Consider the following 24,425-nt stretch of genomic DNA (forward strand, 5'->3'; position numbering starts at 1 on the left):
TTTCCCACCAAGCAGATAGTATTTGATCAAATTTTGTGTGTTTTTGGTAATTTTTTTGTTCATTTTAGTTGCATTTTGGACTAAATCCATAGCATTATTCATAAATATGAAATTGAAAATTTTAGTCGAAAAAAGTGATAATTCCCATGGAAAATTTGATTAAGAAATAAAATCACCGTGTTTTCAACCATTAGGTTTCGGTTATTGAAGGAATCTTCCACAGTTATCAGACATAAAAGTTGTATTTGTATTTCCACGCTTTTGCTGTCTTTGTATTATATACCGCATTCAGTTTGTACACATTTCGATATGTTGTTTAGGTGAAAATAATCATTCCATCCCACAGAATTGAATATAGGCAGGGGTACCTCACAACTACTTCACTAAAAGAGTAACATCTGACCCTGAAAGGAGATTTCACTGACTGATTTGGAATCAGACATCCCCAATGGAAAGGTAGAGTTTAATGAAGAAACCTCTGGTGTAACATGAAATTGAATTCAACCAGCTGTATAGGGAACGAAATAGGCTACACCAAGGAGGGCAAAGGTCAACAATTCGCTGCGTGATGAAGTAGATTTCTAGTCAATGCCGCTTTCTTAAGCTTCTTTTGGGGAGAAATTACATCTCTCGTTTGTCGCAGTTCATTTATTTGCGTCATGGACATGTCTACGTATCAGTTGTCTCCAACCCTTGTATAGACATAACATATTCAATTTGAATACAGTTTGATTAATTTGAATATATCTTAAAGGGGCATACTCACTATTCTGATATACATGAAGTGTCATAATTTGATGTAATAATATTTGAAAGAATTCTGAGATTTCTATTACAACTTCAGTCATTGGCAAATTGAGAGGTAAGAAAATGGTTGAAATAAAATTGAACAACTGCCCTAATAACACAGAGATCTTGTTGGCCATTTTGTGGAGCCCCCCTCGGCCGCCATTTTGTGTTCATATACGTATAATTAATTCAACAAAGTATTAATGTTATATGGTTTATGAGCATTTCACTTTTGAAACATGTTGAGTGTATATATTTTGATGCATTTCAATTCATCTGATAATTGTACGTACAATAACTTGATAAGATTACAGAGGTTGTCCCTTTAAAAAATATCAGGATCTCTTGAGGAAGAAATGTCAACTTCAGCTGGTAGTACATAAGGTTCAGGAGGGTCAAGAGAAAACATTTGTTAGTAGTTTGTCAAAATCAATGGACTGTGAAATAATTGTGCCCTGTAGGTAGATGTGTATTACTGTACTGGATGGTAGAGACAATTACTTAGAGGAGAAGGTGTCCTATTCAACACCAGGTAACAGTAATCAAATATGGCGTCACAGTCCACAGAGTACAGATACACTGACTAACATGGATGGATGTTTTACAAACTCTATCATCTCAGCCAAATATGCCAGGGTTTTCAGTGTAAACAAAATCAGTACATGTACATTATGTCAAAGTCTAACGACAGAGAGCTCATCTAGGAAAATTACACAGTCACATTTTCACAGCTGTGTCAAAATTGTATTCACATTTTTACATAGAAATCAGGATTTTTAGTATGCTTAAGTTAATTAAAAACATCACATTTCTAAAAAAAAACAAAAAAAAACTGCATCACATTTCTAAAAAAAAAAAAAAAACTGAGAAAGCAATCATTTATTAATATTTAGTTAATTTTTCTAAGTTTCAATTGTTTCTTAAATTCATAAATTGTTAAGTTATTGTCTATGTTGGTTCATACATATTAATAGAGGAATAACTTGCTATGAAATTATTTTGGTGAATAAAATATTACAGATGATAGAAAATGAATAACAGCCTTTCTATTAAAGTATTGTTAAATAATTATCCATATATATATAAATATATGAATTGATATAATAATAATAAAAATCAGTTTTTTAATATAAAAATTGATTTTCTCATTTTAAATTTCCTGATAAGCTGCTTATTACTGATTCACAATTAATTGCTATTAAAAAAATATTTTATAAAAAAATCAAATATGCACATGTAAACCGAGACTGCCCACCTATAAGACTTCATGAAACACAGCTGTGTTGTCTGCAAAAGTTGTCACGAGATTTTATTTGCAGATGAAATTAATTTAAAATCTACATGAAACACGAATCATTTGTTGGTGAATGTACATTACTTATGGTATAATTCACTCACAATATGGTTTCTTTTTTGACTGAGTGACTGAATCCTAGTATTCTGCAGTGACTAGATTAAAGTAACATACAGACATAAATTTGAACATGGTTAATATTGTCAAAACGTAATGGAAAAAATCCCAAGCCTTTTTTCAGGATTTCCTGTTGCCATATTTCATCTAAACGCATCAGTTGACGTAAACTTTCAACTGCACATATCATTTCAATAACCTTTCAAATTGGAAAGCATGTAAAACATGATGGTTTAATTTCAGTAATTGAATTTGGGGAAAAAACTCAATTTGAGAGTAATAAATGAATTTGGTGAATGAGGAATAAACTGACCATGAAATGCAGCAGTGGTTAATAGGCCTATCTCGGTGATTGCATTCGTGTCATGTATGTCTCAGCTAAAGTTCAAAGGTCACAATTTTTATACCAAAGAAGGGTAGTTTCAGGACAAAATTTAGTTTCCATGCAAGTGTTCAGACAACACATACACAATAATAAACAACTTGCTAAACCTATGACACCAATGTACCTAGGTAACAAAGTAGGTGAAATATCACAGGATTGGTAGAAAAAAATTCAAAGTGGAAGGTATAATACACTGACCTTGGCCAATGAAGGTGAATTTTATGCGATTTGAGTAGGACCAGTATTTCAACACCTTGTAAGGGTAGATTGTGGGTAGATTGCAATGTGGCATAGCTAGGACCAAGTTGTAATCTGATACCTTACTACAAGTAATTTTACCTGTGGTGGCCTCCCCAAAGTAATAACTTATGAAAGTACAAAAACAAATTATATCTTTTAAAACAGTATATTTTAGTCTAATGAAAATTGAACCACAAGTGATAAAGGTGACTTTCATTTTTAGTGATTACGTTAATTTTGCATAATTTTTTTCTTCAAGCTAGTGTTGCTTATCAAGCATTTCAAGGTATCATGTTACAGAGTGAATAGTGTGGTCTGTTTGTCATGTTAACCTTAAGAAATGAAGCGTCTGTGATTTAATACCCAGGACTTTGCTTTTAAACCTTTCTACACCAACATCTCGGTGTAGAGAGAAGTTGATACAATGTTATGGGTGACTTGATATTCATAACGGTAGACAAAGCCACTGCTGAAGAGCAGGGCCAGTTGATAAAATTTGACACCTTTGCTGTTATTTCACAAACTGTTAAAATAACACACACATGTTCGATTTATTATCAATTAATCCTCAAAAAAGAGGATAAAATTGACATAATTGTCACTAAATTTTACACATCAGAGTATAAAAAAAAGATAAACGATAATGAAAGAATCAAAATTGTATTTCTAATTTTAACGTCGTTGAAAAGTATATGTTGACTTTGTGAAATAGTATATTAGATGTTGTTTATATCTGTAAACCGTTCTTGTTTTGGTTCAAGGTATGAGTTTCCTACAGGAGGCTCTTACAGTATGTGTTGTCATCCCCCAAAAACTATAGTGAAGTATGCCACATACTAGTACTGCAACGGAAAAGAATTGATCAATCCCTAAGTATACCACCAATAGAAACGGAAAGTTGTCTTGAATCCCTGGAGCTACAACTTTTTGTAAGACTCTAAATTGATAAGTATTGGGAACAAAACACTAAGGTTAGCGATAAAATACACATTATATCCAAAACTGCCAAATAGATGAATATCTATCAAATGCAAATTGGAAAACAAAAAAGAGGGTGAAACTGCAGAATGTAGTATTGTTGTGACGCCTAATTCCTCTATTGTGTTCTTGTTTTCTAACATATTATAGATCTTTTGGCAAATTTAACTTTATTAGGGATTTGACAAATCTAATTTCAAAGTAATAGAAATAACTGATCTCCTTAGAGACGCTGTATACGACTGAGTCATTAAATGGCACGTTTGATCAGTCTGGTTTCAGTCTCTCGTTACTTCGGTGCTTTTAAGTTCGCCCACTGAAATCAAAGCCTCATAATTCCTCATGTATGTGTAAATATTTCGTGGATTTAAGTTCAATGTATTTGAAGGAGTTGTGATTGCAGTGGGAAAATACAAGTATGGAGGGAGGAGAAACAAATGTTACACATCCCTAACACGCAAAGTGACACCTTGGTTGGCCAATTGTTATTCATATGCAAATGAGGGTGCCAGGCGGTCAATTATAAACCGATTGTAAGCTCGAGGATTACAATGGCATATTTACTAACCAAGCTGTGGCCACCTAATACAATGCGTTAGTATCAAATGAATCAGGATTTTTTCTCCTGTCTGTGGATACCTGTCTGGATGGTGGATGTCATTTGGGCAAAGCGGTTTGGAATAGCAGCATTCGGGTCAAATTTGGAGTGTAGTTAACGGTGAATTTTCTTTCCCTCAAGATGCATCATCATCATCATATGTACTGTACACAATGTATACCACAACCACCCCCTCCACCACCACCGGGCGCAATAATCACACCGATGCAAGGACCCAAACCTATAAATATGTTGGCTGTAAGTTATATATCTTATCATTCTGTGTATTGACGTGTTTTTTTATGATCATTGTTTTGTCATTTCATTTACAAACGTGGTTTGTCAGATTTCTGGCACATATCACAGAGTCAGTACTGTGACAGTTGACTTGTAAGTAGTTTAGCAGTCATGCATGCCCTCATGTAGCCGCTAAGAATAGTCTCTCAGGCCAACATTTTACATAGTATTAAGTAAGCCTTCAGAGTGCCAACAACTATGCATACATACAAGTCATTCTTCAGATCAACCGTGCCCTTTTTACCTGACGTGAACGAGATTACAAGAAGTGTGCTATATCTAGATCACACTACTGCCGCCAGCATCAAGTACAGATTTCACAAACTTTCAAAAATGAAACCCAATATTTCGTTCCAACCATAGTGATTTTGTAAAAAAAAAAAAAAAGAATTAATCTAGATGATGTTCATAAATTGTACAGAAATATTCTGATGATAGTTTGTTTACTCTTGATATTTTGATTGGGAGGTTGAAAATTTATCTACAGCCTGTTACCACTATAAAACTTGTGCTTTTAGTTTTCACACCATTGAATATGAGTGTTCATTTGTTCTCAGCTTTAGATCACCATTAACATGAAAATGAAATAGTTGCTGAAATTTTGCTCCTTCCCTCATCAGATTTACATGCAACCATTTTGACTAAAAAAAGTCTTATGATACAAATTGTGAACAAAAGATGATGTGATCTTTGACTCTGAGCAGATATTTGTCTTAATTTAAACGTAAAGTGTTTTAATTTGCCCACAGGACTGATTCCTTTCTAGGTAATATTTGCCTAGGGAATATTTTATCTTAATTTCATGGCACTCAACCATACAGCCAGCCAGTCATATAGTATTACTTTTCACAACATTCTGATGGTGTCCTTATGTATTTATCATTTGTTCTGTTTCAAATTAACTATCACAGCGTCTGTAGTTTAGTAACATTATAGTTTCACTTCTGAACAAAAAAAAAATGAATAATAATACTTTTTGCATATCTTGAAAAAAGATTAAGGATTATATGCTTGTCAGATATATAAATTGATCATGTATAAGTTACAATAAATAAGAGAAAGGTTGTGAGATTGAGATAAAAAGAAATACTGTAATCCAGACTTTTGAAAAAAAAAGTAGTATAAAATATGAGGGTAAAATCTTTACTACTCTATCATGGCTACCTGAACTAATAATGGTGTCTTCGCTGTAGATTGGAAATTATAAGGAACGATTGAAGCATTTGAGGTCACAAACATATTCACAGAGGTAGTTAGCCATGTCGAATTCAATAAAACTAAGGCGCAACATGGTTACCAAGAAGGAGGGGTTTAGTTTTGTCTTTGCACAATGGGGCAATTTGAAAGTCATTATATCCTTTCAGAATGTTTGACTGCTGGTTACAATGGGACACAAATGTTGGTGATTGCTGTCGATGTAAGGACCATGTCATCAATGAAGTATGTTACACACCATATAAAGAATAACACCGGCTTTAGTAGAGCTGTTAGTTCCACAGTTATGAGCACTTTGACATGCAAAATACTTTTTGGTAGCAAGTGGTTGTCGGATTAACCTTTCAGAAGGCTGGGATTCCAGGCAGCAGCCTGTAAAAGTACTCTCCTAGTCTACTCCAATGCTAGGGAGAAGTAGAGCCATATTGTTCATTGTTGTTGGAACAGTCTGCTATTTGTGTGCAACTGTCATCATTCTTTCATTCATTCTAAATTCAGAATTGAAATAGTGAGTGTCCTCAGCTCTGTTGACTCTCTTCAGACTGTCAGGATGTGATGACGAATGATTGGTTCAAGGCAGTTTAGTTTGGTTTTTTTTTGCCACCATGCAGTGAATCACTATGTATGATACACGTAAGTGTCCTGTATTGAATACCATGCTAGCCCCTTATTTGAAATCTAATGTATATACATATAGCTGTAACCACTAAGTTTTTATTCATTTTACCAAAATGTGCATTCAAAATTTTTTTAAATTAATTTTCAATACAATCTGTATATATCATTTGAATTTCAGAATCCCTTTTGTTACATTTCTGGTAGGAGACACTGTTCTTCTATTTTGAAATAATATCCCTGTTTTAGCTTTAAAAAAATCCCACCAATAATGAAAAACATGCGTGAACTTGTGTTTTAGTATTGGTTTACAGTTTCTGAAAGAACTCGTCTTATATAAACAATCAAGTCATGGGAAGCTAAGTGTTATACAATCCCATACTTAGCTTCGTGTTTTGTCCTTGGATAACTACACTCACATGCACTGAATATGATTGGTTGGTATGGAATTTATGCATCACGAATGTGATTGGTTGGCATAATACAGGTGTCATGAATATGATTGGTCAGGGGAAAACAAAACAGGTGTGGTTATATGATTGGTTGGATATGATATCTAAGGTACCATGAATATGATTGGTTGAGCAAAAAAATAAATAAATAACATAAGGTGTAATGGATGTGGTTGGTTGGTTGGTTGGTTGGTTGGTTGGAAAATATAACAATTGCAGCTTCACATACCATAAATATAATTGATTATGGGGGGGGGGTGGATTAGAAAGGTCATGAATATGATTGCTTGGAAAATGTAACATGTCATGAATGCGATTGGTCGAAACAATCTAAAAGGTGTCAAGAGTAAGATGTAACACAATAAATATTTTTGCCTGAAAAAATGTATTGATGTTGATGGAGTGTGAAGAAAAATATTAATTATGAAGGGATAACCCAGGTTTAAAAATTATTGGAAGGCAAGAAATATCCAGGTGTGATTAAATTATGATTTGGTAGATGTAAAGAGTATAATGGCAATATCTAGTTTTCATTTTCTAACCTGCACAAAAATATTCACCCAGTTCATTGGCCTTCAATACATTCTTTCAATTACTAATATCCTATATAAAATTAATGTGCCTGAAATTGAACAAATTAAGTATACAAAGTGTCTTCACTTTAATTGACACATAAGTGACAATTAAAAGATAATATATAATTGCATTTCACATCTCAACACTTATAGTAGGTATGTATAAAATGGAATGTGTTTGTTGTATGAAACGGCAGCCAGAAATTGTAAAATCCACAAAGTGTAACACTGTAATATGATATTTGATGAAATGAGCAAAAAGTAACTTTGACATTTTCCGATAGCTCTGTAAAAAATGTAGTTTGTGTGATTACTGTTGACTAAGCTGTTAGAGACTCCAAGGATTTCAGTTACTTCACTGATGGGAGTAATTGATACAACTCTGAGTTATAAATCAGAAGAATATTAAACCTAGATATCACTGATGTATATGTATATAGTGTTACTCTGATCATAGAATCTAACTTAAGCTGGTTATTTGTCAGAGAACAAGTGTATTTAATGTACACCACGGCTAGTTTCGACGCCAAGAAATGTGTATGCAAGAAGCTCTCACTTTTGAAAGAAATATGAGTTTGAAAAGAAATGTTGCATGTAGAGAGATATGGATGCGCTTCAAATAATGTCAAAAACCAGACATTTACCTGAATCAAATTTTGATACTTTAATTGATAAAATTTAGGTGAAAGATACTTGTTCCATGTGGATGATTCCTATTGGCTGTTTCTTTATAACTGGGTGGCTATCAACCAATCAGCATCAATTTGTTGTACATTCGTATAATTGAATTATGCAGGTCATTGGGTCGAATGCAGAAGGCATTACTGAGGCGACATAAACAAACACAATTTTATACATTTCATATATTCGGCAGACAATAAAGAAATGTTTGTTGAGTAAAGTGACAATTTTTATTACCGCTGCTGGATATGAGACATATTTTGATGACATCATCGCTGACAGCTGGGAATGTAAATTTCATAAGCTGTCAATCATGGCAATTATGGTGTCCATGGTGATTTGCATCACTTTTAAATATTCAAAACTCCATCAGTGAATCAACACTAATAATTTATCAGCTACAGTCAGAAATCTAATTAGAAAAATTAAAACTTTGAAGACTGGCATTTGTTACGGTTAACGATATTTGTCATACTGTGTATTTGGGATAATTCTACATGGCCCCACTCAGACTGCTAGTTACTTGAGTTGGCATTTCTATAATTAGATTTGTCATCCATGGCAAGTTTTCGTCAAATTTTCATGTTATTTTAAGAGATTTATGTGACAGCTCATTGAAATTTGCTCTGTTTTAATATTTCATGGCTTTATCTTGCTGTGTTAATTCATTTAATTATTAATATGGATTGAAAAACTCAAGGACTTGTTCATAGCTGAATGAAGGATGCTTTGAAAACAGCAGAAAATGACATGTTTTCTACTACTTGATTGATTAGGCTTACTTGAGTATGAAACTATGAATACAAAATTGGTGGAGAGAATGATTACAAGTTTACCAAGAAGTGTTCACTGTGTTGAAAGCTAAGTCAATTAATATGAGTTACTTAATATAAAAGCATTGAATTTTATTTTTAATTTTAATAGCAAAAATAAAGATTATCAGTCACTTACATACAATGTATCACCTTGTCAATCTAGAGGGGGAGGGGGAGGGGAGTGAATTATGAAATTTGTTCCTGTGACCTTGAATTTAGAAATGTAATATCAGTCAGTGCAAGGAAGTATATAGTATTAAAATATCCTACTTGTACATCTAGTATTAGACCGATTGTTGTTTTTAAAAAAATCCTTCTCAACCAGCGTGTCACTACAGAGGAATATTTGCACATTAAGGTAATCATAATGTTACGTCTGCAAGTGAAGTGTATTGCGTACATAGTGGTTTTAACAGTGCTTAGTTGTTCATTAAGTCATACATACTTTAAGTGATTATTTTTGAGAAATTCCCTCACACTTGTCCACCAATAGAGGGCACTTCAAAAGGGGGCAAGTTCATTCTTTATATTCATTTATCAAATCTTGATTCCTTACTTATCTTACTTTGGAATGACATCTCAGTTTGTGAATGATCACTAACAACGAGTTGTCTTTATCTGGGAACCAGTCCAAATAAGTTTCTTTTGTAGGAATCACCTGATGTGGAATAAAAGGGCTCTTCTACATTTTGTGATACTCAAGTTCCTGTATAGGCCTCTTAGCAACGTGCAGAAACACTACGGTGTACGATAATTTATATAATATCTCTGCTAGTGGTTCACTCTACAGAATGAAAAATAGAATAAGCTGTAAAACCCATGATGAAACATACTGTGCATGTCATTACCATGACAACAAGCTATTTCAAGCTGTCAGTTACAGGGGTTGACTTTAAAGTGGTTCTTGGTCCCTGTTGTGTGTACAGCTTGAAAAATGCAGAAATGTGAGAAAGTTGTCTGAAGGACAACAAGGAAATATGCTGTCATTTCCTGAAAACCATTGTCAATATGTTGATCAGCATATATATATATATATATATATGATCATCCTTGACAGCTAATTTGAAAGTGAAAGATAAATCATTTTTGCAGTAGAATTTCATTTAGATTTCACAATTTTTAATTTTCAAATTTTCAAATGTTTAATTTAATATCAACTTGATTACTGTTATCAGGGATCAGTAACTAAATGTTAGCATTTCATCATTTACATTGTAAAGTCTTGCATAGACAACTTGAACTAGTATTAAACAACATTTTGTGTTTAGTAGGAAAATATGCCTCGTATTAGTTTTTCATGCCAACCCTCAACTTTTTTTTACATATTCGAGAAAAAAATAATAAAATTGTGGAGTCTCGCAAGAAATGGTGGACACAGAAACTGACATCAACTTGAGAAGATAATATAAAACTGTTCTTCCAATCTGTAATGGCTGTACATCTTATGAGAAGAAACCAGTAGCACAGAGACCATATGGAAAACAACAAAAAACATAACTGCCTGAACTCTCGACACTCGCATATAAAAGTTTTTTTTTAAATTTTTTTAAATAAAAAAATCTACCTACCCCACCTATTCTAAAATTGAGCATAATTGGAACCACGCAATTTTTTTTGTTAGGCCTTACCAGGACGATTTTCAACAATTCAGTATAGAGCTGAGTAGCATTAACATTGTATTTTCACCCACTACTCTTTCAAAGCATCAGCATCATGCACTAAGATGCAACTGTGACAGCGTAAGTACGCACACTTACAATCAATGTCATCAATTTTAGACGTCCAATCCATCAAAACTATCGAGGGATATGTATGTGTATTACTTCCTATTCAGAGCTGATCACTTCACTAATGACAAGAAAGTGGTCAAATCACAGGAGTCGTAATTTCAAATCTCTATTCATGCCAACAATGTCTAGTACATGTAAATAGGAAGTACGTTAAGCCAGCCTTTTAAAATAGCCATGTACTGAGATTTAGGGGGGGGGGGGGGGGGGGCTGGTATTAGCGGAGGAAATCTGGTAAAATCTACAGCTTTCCACTCCATGTATTGTAATTTTGGTTGGGAACTCTGGTCAAATGTCAGTTTGGTTATCTTGGTAACAGAGGAGAAAATCTGAGAAAGTTGCCATTCTTTGTATTGTAATTTTGGTGGTGTACACCAGTAAAAAACCAGGGAACAGAAATATATGTTAATCTACTCAGCAGCCATTTAAAAAATAACAGAAACATACAAAGAAATCATTTCAAATCTTAGAAATTGCCTTGGTCTAAAAAAAGACAAAAATGTGCATAGGACAAAATGTGCACAGACTATTGATTTCTACTTGAAAATGTAGTAATTCCCCAAAACAAAGTTAGTTTTCAAGAGTATATTAATGAGTTTTAAAAAATGGCTATAAACAGTGAAGTATTTCAAGAGCGTCAAGCTATAGCACAGATGTGATTTACTCTACGATCTTTATTTAGATCAATAGATTAACTTTTATGGTGAAATTCATCAAAAAATGACATCTTTTGAAAAGAAGAGAAGAGAAAGGATTAGTTTTGATAGATAAAAGCAATCAGATGCTGCAAACAAAAACACAATTTTGACTGTTGTACATGACAGGAAATTGAAAGTTTGTTGGTATCTGTTGTCAATCTACATCATACTATATAGACTTGACAAGTATATGTTAGCCTGAATTCCATTAGAGGTGTTATCAACTGTATCTATACCGAACAATGTATTGCGTCTGTTGCTATAGATGATTGACAACAGTAGTAATATTGGGGAACTGTCATATCTAATGATTCATCTGATGAAAACAGTAAATTTCACATTTTATTGAAATACTTAATTTGCATAATAATGTACTCATTTGCATAACTCCAAAAAGCAATATGGTGCAAACTCCTATCAGACAATACAACAGGAAACATCTGGCCTGGATGTCTCTGAATTAAAAAGAAAACTGAAATCACTATGAAAGTGTTGAAATATATTTCCTTTTAGTTGAAGCTTGTGAATATTGCTATTTCTAGTTGATAATGGGAGGATTAGGGTAACAAGTGGCTTTCAGGTTGGGTCATTTTGTGTCTTTCAAATCAACCAATGAGAATCAATAGATGAAACCATGTGATATGAAATAACCAATGTGTAGAATCCAAGCTGGAACTGAGGTCATCTAAAAGCTGCAAGGAAACATGTGTTTGATGTTTTATTGTTTGATCTATCTATATATATGAAAATATGATGGTTGGTTACATAGAGGTGGTAACATGTGTTGTCTGATATGGGTGTGCTGACAATTTAATGCTAAAAGGGACACAGATAAGGTTTAGGCGATCATATCCCCAGATCTTGCCTTTTATCTTGGCTCAGAAAGCTCTTCTGATGTTCGTCATTGTAAGTTGTTTTTTTATCGCTTCATTTTCCATTCTGCAAGCTCTTTTATCAGTACTTGGTGATGCAGTGCATGCCCAAGCGATTGCTCTAAAGGCACTAATAGACAAGATTTATCTTTTCAGGTTGCATGTACAATTTCATAAGGCGTTATTTTTCACAGCTTGTCAACAGCAGATCACATCGACCACACTGTCATAACATAGCTGTGATTAGCATGTTAATAGAATATTTTATTAACTTTTGTTGTAATTAACCATCACTTACAGTGAGTGATGTCAGTTGACCTACTCTGTTTCATGAAGGCGGACACCGAGTAAGGAAAGAAAATTTAGTTAACATCGTTTTTGTCTGTTGTGCTTACAGCATCCATTACATATGGCTGGACAGCCTCAGTTGTCGCCAGCACCAGCAGCATACCCACCCCAACAATATCCTCAGAATGGTATCGATTATCAACAGGGTCAGCCAGCTTACGTTCCCCCACCACAAGCTGCAGCACAAGCAGAACCTGCATACAGCCAACCACCACAGGAAATACAGCCAGCGTATACTCAGCCACAAACTGACCAGACGGCGTACAGTCAACCTCCACCACAAGTAGCGACAACAACTGACCAAACAACAACTCAGCCAACATATGTACAACAAACGGTAAGAGATCATTCATACAGTCAACCTCAGCCACAACCCATGACAACTACTGACCAAACAGCAATTCAGCCAACATATACACTGCAAACGGTAAGAGATCATGCATGTAAAGAGTGTACAAAGTAGTGATTGTAAAAATTAAGGTGACGCAAGAAATAAACAATGACAAATTCATACAAAAGACAGATTTAAAGACTTGCAGATTGATATACACAATGATCAGGAATAGAATGATTTACATATCAAAATAAACACCACCTTTATATCTACATTTGCAAACTGTAATATATGTGTGTGAAATATTAGCACATTGTCATGATATCCAGTACACGAATGTCATTATTTTTTACCAAAAAATATGCTTAGTATTATTAGAAGCCATATTTACACTCTGGTTTTGCTTTGTTGTCATGAAATTGATAGTTATACTTTTGAAGGAATGACATGGCTGCTATGCTGATATGATGTGTTTGTTTGTTGTGTCTTTGTATCTATCTATCTATCCATCTATATATCTATCTTTGTCTATTTGCGTCTGTCTGGCTGCCTGCCTCTGAAGTGCTGTTCTTATCCCTCAGAATCCCTTCCAATCCGTGTAGAGAAGGGTTTATCATGACCTTATTAGCTGTGACATATCAACATGCATACTGATGAGCTCATTTGCATGTATTACGATTACTGTTATTGAGCAGTATATGGAGTTACTAGAACATTGTGGGTCTTAGAGTGGGTGTATACATACCCAAACCATGATAAAGTGTTCTATTCAAGTAGCCTTGTCTTGTCTGTGATATGATGCAGGCATTCTGATCATTGTTAGACTTTAAACTTTGCCATAAAAGTGACATTTTTGAAATTGTAGATTTGATGTAGTTGTAGTTGTATTATGAATTGAGTTACTATTTCTGTCAAAGCAATAAGACAGTTAATTAAAATATAATTGGAATTTTGAAAAGGCACAAAAGAAATAAAAATTGAAAAGGCAGCTGTATTATTAGTTAATGTACTATGACCAAACTAAAGGTGAAAGGAGTATATCGTGTAACTTATTTGTAAGATTGAAATTCCTCCTCAGTACCTATTTTTAACGACAATAATTCCCATGATGCTGTTAGATGAGAGTTGCAACATATGTTGATTCACCAATATAAATAGAGTCATATTTCATCATCCGACAGAATCATAGACAGACTTAATTTCTTTTCTGCATACTATTGTCCAAGGACTTGTTGATGCGTACTGAGGTAAAATCTAAATATACAAAATATTATTTTCTATTATGTCTGAAAATGATAAACTGCAAAAAACTTGATGTGATGCCCATAAAACACTATAAATGAGTCCCAGGATATGAAAAATACAGATCAAATTTTATTTTATTTTTGCAAGATACATAATTATCACGATGTCTAGTTCTTAAAAAAAGTGATATTTATCTCGTTTACCAATAATGGGCTCAGAGTTTCTTTTCGTAACAAATTCCCTTTGTTTGAATGATTTTGATTGAAAATTTTGTCAGAAAAATTAAATTGAAAGAAAAACTGAAGCCAGACATTATCATGAAATTAAAATCAGCAGAGTGAAGATGAAATAATAATGGTGCCTGGACAAATAAATTAGCTATCTTTGTCATTTATATCTGTGCATTTAATAGTCGATTTGCCAGTTAATTAAAAAACATGTGCAGGTACATGTAAATTGCAAAAGGGTGACATCGACAAACAAAGAATCTTTAGATAGTAGGAAAAAACAGCTTGTTGTTTAACTTGTTGTGAAATATAACAAGGTAATTGTTGAACAACAAGATGGCCAGTTGTGTACAACAGCTGATAGTTGACTGGCTGGCTACTGATAAAGCCCATGGGGTGCCAGTGTATATCGTTAGCTGGAGGTCACATGACCAAGCACATGAACATTATCCAGATACTCTTACATAGATTTTATAGTAGTGAGAGAGACAGTAGTAGTGCATCCATGTCTGTCCCAGCCAATCTTCAGTTTTCTGACAATTTCCAGTCACTCTGGCTTTCTACAAAACAGACACCAATCCAAGTAATGGGTGATTCATCTGTCGGTGTAAGTGTCAATTTGTTAGTGTTTTTAACTGAGATGAATTGATGCAGGGAAAGTGTCTAACATATGGTTGCTTCGGATAGCAGAGAGGCCTGTGTTTTGAGTTTATATAATTATGGCATATCGGGGTCAACTGTTTACTAGTGTAAGATAACTCACTGTGAATACAAAATATGGTAGAATTCTATCGTAAAATGTCAATCTCGGTAAAATGTTTTAATTGTGTTATACAAAGTAGAATATTTAATGACTGTTTACTTTTCAATCCATGTATGCCTCAAATCATACAGTTCTCATGTTTGCATTTGTGTTATGATTGTGTGATGGTTGAATGTAGTACTGAAATAAGGCAAACAGTCTCCACATGATCTGTCTGAAGTTCCACCAGGGCTGATAGATTTACCAGAGTTGTTTAGATATGTGATTTTAGTAGGGTGGATGTATGAACTTGAGAGATACATATAATCCTATGACATGGCCATGGAGTATTCTGTTTCCATTCATTGTCAACAGGAAACCATTACTATCTGTGTGTCAGTGAGTGTATGTATGTATGTACATGCTGTGGTGAACCAAACAATAACATTACACATTTTACAGCCTGTAAATAAACTCTTCACTTCCTGCACACACCTCAAGCTTCAAAGTAGTAAATATAATTGTCATCTGAGGAAATAGTAAATATTTGATGTTTTATGCATAACTGGTACATGGTAACACACAAGGGAATCACTGTAAATTATTTGAATGTGATGGAATATTTCTTTAAGCCAGGGTTTAATCCTGGTCTTGTAACCAAACAATTTCTTCCCCTGAGTGTTACCAAAGCATATGTTGTGATATAACAGAGCAAATTAGCATGACAATCACGCATGTTTCCATAAGTAAATGCAAATATGGACATTCTAGAAAAAAAAATGATTGTTTGTTTTGTTTTGTTTTGTTTTGCATGACAGGTAGAACAGGTCGTGAGTACAGATGCAGGACAGACAAACTGCACGGCGAAGGCAGGAGACCAACCAAAAAGACTACACGTATCGAATATTCCATTCAGGTTTAGGGATCCCGATCTCAGGCAAATGTTTGGGGTAGGTAGTATCTTCATTGAGAAGAGTCACTTCAGTGTTTCAGAAGAGGGTGGACAATGGGCTATGAAATGCTACATTTACAGTTTACAAAGAAAGTGATTATCTTCTAAAAAGTTCAATTTATCAATCATGGAGAGAAAATAGCTCCATGCAAAAAAAAAAAAATAATGGCTGTAACATATACAAACACATTTTCAATAAATTTCTTTTGCGTATAAAACTAAATTGATTGCAAATTTTCATAGAAATAAATGAGAGATTCAGATGTACAATGGACATCAAATGACAGTCTTAATTTGGAAGCTTTACAAGTTAGGAAAACACCCCTTACCCACCCTCTCACAAGTGCTCGATCTTTGCAGGGTTGTAAAATGTAATGAAATTTTTATAGTAGTAGTGAATTGACACATACGACCTATCATACACTGTGTAAGATTGAAAGTAGTTTTTGTAAGGCAATTATAGTTTCACAGTGGATGCAGCGTAGGTGTCTATTTGTAAGAATGACCCAGGAGAGTAAAATGCCGGGAGAAAGAGCAGAGCCAGAGTAAAAAAATCAATCAAAGAATGTGTGTTTTTCCAAGAAGATTTACATGGTAATTGCACAGGCTTTTACTCATCCTACAGATAACCAGCCAACTGGCGTCTTTGGCCTGCAATGATTATTTTGTTAGTTTGAAATTTGAAAGGCGAACATTTATGAAATGAAATATCTTGCATTTAATCCCCCAGAGCACGAATTATGCTTGACACATGACAAATTCTGACGTACTCTTGTTTAAGGTGAACATGTCAAACTCAGTTTATCAAACATGTATTCAGAGAACAGTAGCAATTTTAGTTTGGTGGTGATATTGTACAAACTAATGCATCTATAGGAACTTTTTGTATTATGTATGTTTGACATTCATGGTCAATTTTGATAAGTGACGTTTGATATTTTTTTAATTTTCTAGCATTTTGGGTCCATTCTTGATGTAGAGATAATTTTCAATGAAAGAGGCTCCAAGGTAGGAAACACTGTGTTTGTGGCAACTTAGTATTATAACTTGTTGTATGTTTCTACTACTGCATGTTATAACAGACTAACCTTAGAGACAGTACACATGATAAAGTGTTTGCTATCATCTACAAGTATTATTATCATAAACGAAATTTTATAAATGAGAACCATATGATATCCTACAAATGAGATGTATTCCTCTGTTTTTGACGGAAAGTGATATTACATATACCGGTACATTTATTATTATCCTGAGAATTAACACTCTGCAATTACACATTAGTGCTTAGCAACCATGACAATGCCCATAGCAACAGAGTCATTGTAGCAGTTTGAACCAAAAGTAATATTTCTGCAAGGAATATCGAATTTGACCCACAGGAACTACAATATTGATTTTTATTGCTCTTTTTGAATAACAAAATGACTAGTATTGTTTCACTGCAGCCATTTCCTCTTCAATGCCATTGGTGATAATTTTCATGAAAAGTTTTCACTCTTTATCCAAAATATTTCCATCAATTCCTTTTATTGTGACTGATAATTGAGGTTTCTATGATTCTCTGTCAGAAAATGCTTTGTAGTGAATTTTAGGCAGATAGATAGCAAGCACTATGACATGATATGATATGATATTGATACAAGGAAAATCAACCCTCCACAACATTTGAAAAACATGTCAACCCATGTAGAACGATAACATGAGAAGGTTGCAAACTGAGAAACAAAAAACAATAGTTTGAGATTCTGTTTCATTAGATATCAAACAAAAGAATGGACTTTGTGTTATTTAAATGTATCTATTAAGTCATGGACAAAAAGGTTGTGCTTTGCTAAAATAATGTTGTTTATTTTCTGAATGTTCGTACTGATTCATCTAACACACGTACTACATATTGCCAGTAGAGGTATACAGCAATATCTCACTAATTCTCATTATTTCTTTTGTTGGAAAGGAGGGTTGTTTTTTTTTTGTCTATTATTGTTATTGTATATTTGAGTGATACACAGATGTTATATTGTACTAATTTGATACTTGCATTGTTTTGCGGAATATGGCACACAGCAGCAACCTTGAATTTTATACTCACCATATTTATTACTTCCATTGATGAATGCATGGCAAGGAGGGAAGCGTCTCTTTTCTCCATAACTACCAGTTTGACAACAGTTATTCAATTGTTGTATTTGCATTTAAATAGAAGTTAGTAGCATGTAACTAGAGAAATGTATTGCTTTGACATTGTTGGAGACTTGCAGCCAAAGTGTCTAGCAGATTTATCTTTAGAGGGCAGCACATGTTTCCCATGATGCAGTACTGGCAGTACTTTGGAGTCAAACTGAGGATGGAATTTACTTTGCATTGAAAGAAAATGAAGTTCGTACTTTCTATAAGAGGGATTACTCAAACAGAGTATAGTCTTTGATTAAAGTGCTGGAATTAAAAATTTGGAAAGGGAAATGGAAAAACGAATTAATATAATGGAAAAATCAAGTTTTTACCAGTGAAAACAAACATGAAGGAGGGAAGGATTTCCTGTCATTTTGTAGAATGAGTCCTTCACAGAAATCTCTTTTGATGCATCCTTCAGTACTCGGCAGTAAAATGGGAAAGATGTGTCAACTCATAAATCTCCTACAATGACATGATTTGTGGAGTGCACTTAATTAACAGGATAGGACTTGACTTCACCTCTACAATTATCACTGTATCATAAAGTAGATTTGTTGCATGTAGTGATTGCTTTCAGCCTGGCAAGAGAAGAACGCAAAGGTTGCACATGTATAGTATAGGAGATTGTGTGTCAGTCATCTGAAGATAATAATAATCATGAATGTATATTTACTACCCCATTGTGAACTATTGAACCAATGCAGGGACTGTGATCAGTTTCTAAACCGTATACTCTCCATGTTTCCCATTGAAATGTACATCTGACCCTTCTGTATTAAAATACCTGAAGGGGGGTGTAGAAACTAAAATGTGTATGTTTTCAAAATTGATTCACATCACACACCTGATTGGTTCAGTAACTATATTTGCTGAATACTCTATACTTCTGGTCACCATAGAAAGTTTGCCAGTTTCAATGAACTCTCCAGTCATCTCAAGGCCACTTTCCCCTTTAAAAAAATGTGAAATTGAAAAGTATTAGAAAAAATAAGGGAGAGAAGTTTGCTGTCTATGTTAATAGTGTTATGCTGAACTGATTGTGCAACTATAAGTAATCTTCACATCTGGCATGCCATCGTCATACCCACTGGGAAAACAACTGTAGCCGAAGCTGTTTGGTTTGCTGCAAAAGACAAATTAAAAAAAAAAAAAAAAACTAATTGCTATGTTTACCCATATCATTGTACCTCCCCTTTTAATGGACTAAGCTGAAGGAAGTGATGTGACCACCACCATTCTCTTTCATTTCTGTAGATTGTGTGGGTCCCACCCAGAGATGCTGACTTGTGAAAACATTATTACATGTATGCACATAGATATATTGCCTGTGTCTTGAATGTCAATTTAAAAAAATCTATGGAGAGCCACCCTTTCTTTTTTTAACCATTGTCTTCGCAGTGTTATCAAAGTTAAGGGCATGCTTTGCCAATTTGTACATTATCGACATTGTTGTGGTAATATAAAAAAAAAAAGATATACATCCAACATGCCTTGGCAAGATCGTTCCACACAGAGCATGACGAACATGGTGCACCTGATTTACGGGCAGACCTGTTGTTGTTTTAAAAGCGACAACGTAATGTCCGCCATCACCAATAACTTGTGTTTTTATTGTATTCATATACCTTGCATGAGTTTAATGTTGAGCATGTTTTGTTATTATTTTCCCATGCATGCAGGGCTTTGGTTTTGTAACTTTCCAAAGTAGTTCGGACGCCGACAGGGCAAGAGAGAAATTGAATGGAACAATCGTTGAGGGGCGCAAAATAGAGGTGCATGTTCCTATTTTTCATAAGACTTTGATTAACCTTTCTATATATACAAACCCTATTGTTAGTTCTTTGTTCTGGCATCCTGTCTTTCCTCGTATTTGTCCAGCTCATCAACGGAAGGTGTTCTATGTGGGCGTGTGCCATACTTATAAAATACTGAGCAAGCCACGCAGCATACAACATGTTCCGTCAGAGCAAGTCTATAAGCTCGCAGCAGTGACATACTCTATCAATGACTGTTGGTCCGTGCCGTTTTAATAACATAAACAATTTGAAATGTTGACAAATCAAAGCACTTCTGTAGAAATGCATGCAAAGTATAGAATAACTCTGTAAAGCAGACTGCATTCTGGTTTACTAGTGTAACTTCTTTACATGTGTGTGTACACTCATATCTTTTCCAATGGTTTCTGTGACAGAGTACAAATTAGCAAGGAGCACAGTCGGCTGAAGAAGCAGCAGTCATTGCTCTGCTGTGAGTTTCTGACTTTCTTGGCCCTTATATTCGTTCTTATGTTGATATATACATATATAAATATATATACATGTACGTGTGTGGCACAATCCCTCGAAAAACCCTTCTATCTCTGCCTCTATTTCTGTTCCAATAGAGCAGTTGATAAGTGGGGGCCAATGCAAAGGTACAAATCGAATCGAATCGAATGATGGGTTGAGTCTGTCTTATCTAAGATTTTGCACTCGGTTCATGCTAGATGAGTCCAGATGAGGGACTCGATGGTAAGTGCTACCTTGAAGTGCATCCTACTACTACTACTACTACTACTACTACTACTACTACGTACATCCATACAACTTACCAATATTTTCAGTTGCACTCTCAATATATAGTATATATATACCTCTTCTAATGATACAACCCTATGTGGAAATTTAATGTTTCTGTAAAAAAAAAAAAAAAAAATAGAATATGAAAAGTTAGCAATTTTCTCTGTGGCTGTTGTATCCTGGAATGTTCTACCCATTTACAATGAACTGTGGAGAATGTGAAAACTCTTCAAGAATCTACGCTGTGCTTGTTTGTATTTATGTGTTCTGAATGAAATCCTAATACCCATCCTCAAAAAAAAAAGAAAAGAAAAAATAAACACCGTCTAAGAATTTTTGCGTATGCTGTATGTACATTGTGATGTCACACCATGCTGTCTAACCTTATCCAACCATTGCATTTTACCGTGATTGTGCTTGCATTGTGACTAACTGACTGTGTCAGTCATAGGGGGTGATGGTGCACAGTTGAAAAAAAAAAATTCAATTCAATTTTGATGCCACGTCAAAATGAAGAAAATATCATTCTGTGTTTAGTCACCTTGGTATTGTAGTGCACGTATCTGTGGGCAATGAATGGAATAATTGTAAACAAAGACACAGTCAGAGCAACCCTCACCCATTGTTATGCCCTACCCCCCACACATATATATATTGCCTTTATAGCTCTAAGTATGTAACTTTGTGTGTGTATGTGTCCATAGTCCCCTCCACCAATGCCTTGCCAATGTCAACGGTAAGCACAAGCTTTCTAAAAACTCTTTGCCTCACAGTGGTGTACCTATGTTGTCTTGCCATACAGATTTTCTTTTCTGATTTCGTTTTTTTCTCTGTTCATGGTGTTTGTTGTGTGATTAAAAAAAAAAACCGAATCCAAACCCAAAACTTTGCATGTCTACAAATCAATGCATATACAACATAAGTACCACACTATCTTTTGACCTGACTGTCTATCCTAGTCTTAACTACATTTCTTACTTTCTAAGATTTCATGATAATTGTTACATTTTGTGATTTTCTTCATATAAGTAGTATTTTGTAGTGTTGATGATTATATACTTACTCAATGTGTTACCAACATGTTCTGATTCTATGTCATTTGGCATTTCCTTACACAAGATAGTACACAATCTTGAACAAAAAGACAGCAACTTAATTTCTTTCTTCAATTTTCCTGTTTGCCAATTTACTGTCTTTGTTGCATCCATCAGAAGATTAAATGTCAATGCCACAGACAGGGCTTCTTTCCATGACAACTACAAACACAAATTTATTCCATTCCCATGATAACAAGAATTGGATTTTCATTCCCAGTTACCACGGCAACAATTGCCTAACCAACATAACATACCTTGACTAGAAAACTATGAAAACATATCATGTGTCTGCTCTCTTTTGAAGTCTCCTGGGTAATGTCACTGTTGATATTGACCAATCAAGCAATCATCGATTTGAATTTATTTTTGAATTCCTTTCTGATGGATTAGATGAACTAACATATTTATTACATTGACACTTGTATAGAAGATTACAGAAAATCTAAATTACTTGGGACTAAAATAATTTGCATACAAAAAGGAGAAATTATTTATAACTGAAAACTCTACTCACACAGATTATTTACTTTTTAATTTCAATTGTAAAATTGTCCAGTTTTAGTGTTCATTTGAAAGTGACTTTTCACAGTCTGGAAATAGCTTGGTTTAACTTCCTACGTCATCCTGCATTGATTCTGCCAATTTAAAGATCACAGTGATTATTATGTGTATAAAGTCACTCTTACTTTCAGGAAGAGTGACATTTTGATGCAGCACTATCAGTGTACAGAAATGCCAAATTATTTCATCATACCAAAATTTATACTGTCTTCTTTTGTTGCTATGCAACAGCTGCGACTGCTGTCTGTTTCATCATATTTGATAAAACGTTTGTATTGTATCATAGAAGCCACATGACATGCTGACTATATCATATAATAAAAGAGATACACATCTCAAACAAAATTGTATGGATTCAACAAAGCCATGATAACATTTAGTGGTTCAATCATTCTGAAAAATCAAATTTTGTACTAGAATGTACAACAGTAGTTGCATAGCAAAATGTCTTTTGTCTTTTATAACTTATCTATCATTTCAAATGGTTATAACTTTCATACTATACTATGTTCACTGTGTCTGTTGTTGTAATGTCATTTTCACCAACCCCCTATTGTTGTGTCCATCTCTTCCCTTTCCGTGTATAATTTGTCTTTCCCCTCTTCCTGTACAACTCCATCTCTCCCCTCTTCATGTACAACCCAATCTCTCCCCTCTTCTTGTACAACTCCATCTCTCCCCTCTTCCTGTACAACCCAATCTTTCCCCTCTTCTTGTACAGCTCCATCTCTCCCCTCTTTCTGTTTGTGAACCCCCTCTTCCTGTATACTTGCATATCTTCCCTCTTCCTGTACAATTCCATCACTTTTCCTGTATAATTTCCATTCACTGATTGATCTGCTTCAATCATTTCTGAAATCCATGTTTGTTGATGTGTTGTTGTACTGACATAATGTTGTTTTGCTGGCCAGGTAAACAATGCAACTGCACGTGTCATGACTCGGAAGGCCAAGCCGCCACCAAATGGTATGCATTATGATGGTTTTTGTTCACGTCTCGTTTTTTTCGGGTGATAAGGTTGGAACTTTAGTAGCCTGCTAAATCTTTCATGTCAAGCAAGCACTTGTACACATTTACATGATTTGAAATACTAAAACTGAGGAGTATTTACTCTCATTATATTTGACGAATACAATTGCATGATGTTGTTGTTCTGCATGATATGTAGCATGTAAAGCATTTTGACATGGAGAGAGAAAGTTCCAATCGATATTTTCATGTTTAACTCTCTCAGCATGAATTTGGAGTTGTTACGCTAATACAAAAGCACAAGTTGAGGGGTTTTAGTAGCTGTTTATACACATCACAAAAAAAGGATATACCACAAATAACAGGCTAGCGTAGCAGTTTTATTTTTTCAATGTCAAGTCTGTGTTATGGCCCAGATACTAATTTTCATTTCATTCACCCCCCAATATGCTCACCCATATCAATGTCATAACGCTGCTTGTTTGTATGTTGTCTCTTTTCTCTTCCATTCACAAGCAGCGGCTGATCTCAGTAGTGTGGTTTCACTTTATCCAATCCTAGGAGCCATCCGTGGCGGAGTTGATCCTCTGGGGCGTGGCAGGGCACGGGGAGCATACGGAGCTTACCGTCTAGCCGCACCCCCACCCACAGCAGTCGCAGGGTATGCCCCTGCATTTTACCCCGATCCACTAACTTATGGAGAGAGGTACCAGGTAGGTTAGACAATCAGTCTTACAGGCATGAAGTGACAACATGGTTGAAGTTTGAAACCATCGCACGTCTTCTGCATGCCCTGATGGATGTATGTG

General features: G+C 34.6%; 1 protein-coding gene across 8 annotated transcripts in view; it reads left to right on the plus strand.

Annotated features, from left to right (window-relative positions):
• LOC144435760 (RNA binding protein fox-1 homolog 3-like) overlaps nt 1-24,425 on the plus strand; it is a 102,430-nt gene that overhangs the window by 73,805 nt on the left and 4,200 nt on the right. For 5 of the 8 annotated variants that reach the window (XM_078124376.1, XM_078124374.1, XM_078124382.1 and 2 more), the window contains 6 exons: nt 12,806-13,093; nt 16,123-16,254; nt 17,211-17,264; nt 20,111-20,203; nt 23,559-23,613; nt 24,133-24,329. In XM_078124376.1, coding sequence (XP_077980502.1) covers nt 12,806-13,093; nt 16,123-16,254; nt 17,211-17,264; nt 20,111-20,203; nt 23,559-23,613; nt 24,133-24,329 — 819 coding nt within the window. Of the gene's footprint in view, nt 1-4,376; nt 4,660-12,805; nt 13,094-16,122; nt 16,255-17,210; nt 17,265-20,110; nt 20,204-23,558; nt 23,614-24,132; nt 24,330-24,425 lie in introns of those variants that run through there. The other 3 variants (XM_078124380.1, XM_078124377.1, XM_078124375.1) reach the window with 3 other exon arrangements.

The sequence above is a fragment of the Glandiceps talaboti genome, chromosome 5, assembly GCF_964340395.1.
Source record: "Glandiceps talaboti chromosome 5, keGlaTala1.1, whole genome shotgun sequence".
Classification (NCBI taxonomy): Eukaryota; Metazoa; Hemichordata; class Enteropneusta; family Spengelidae; genus Glandiceps; species Glandiceps talaboti.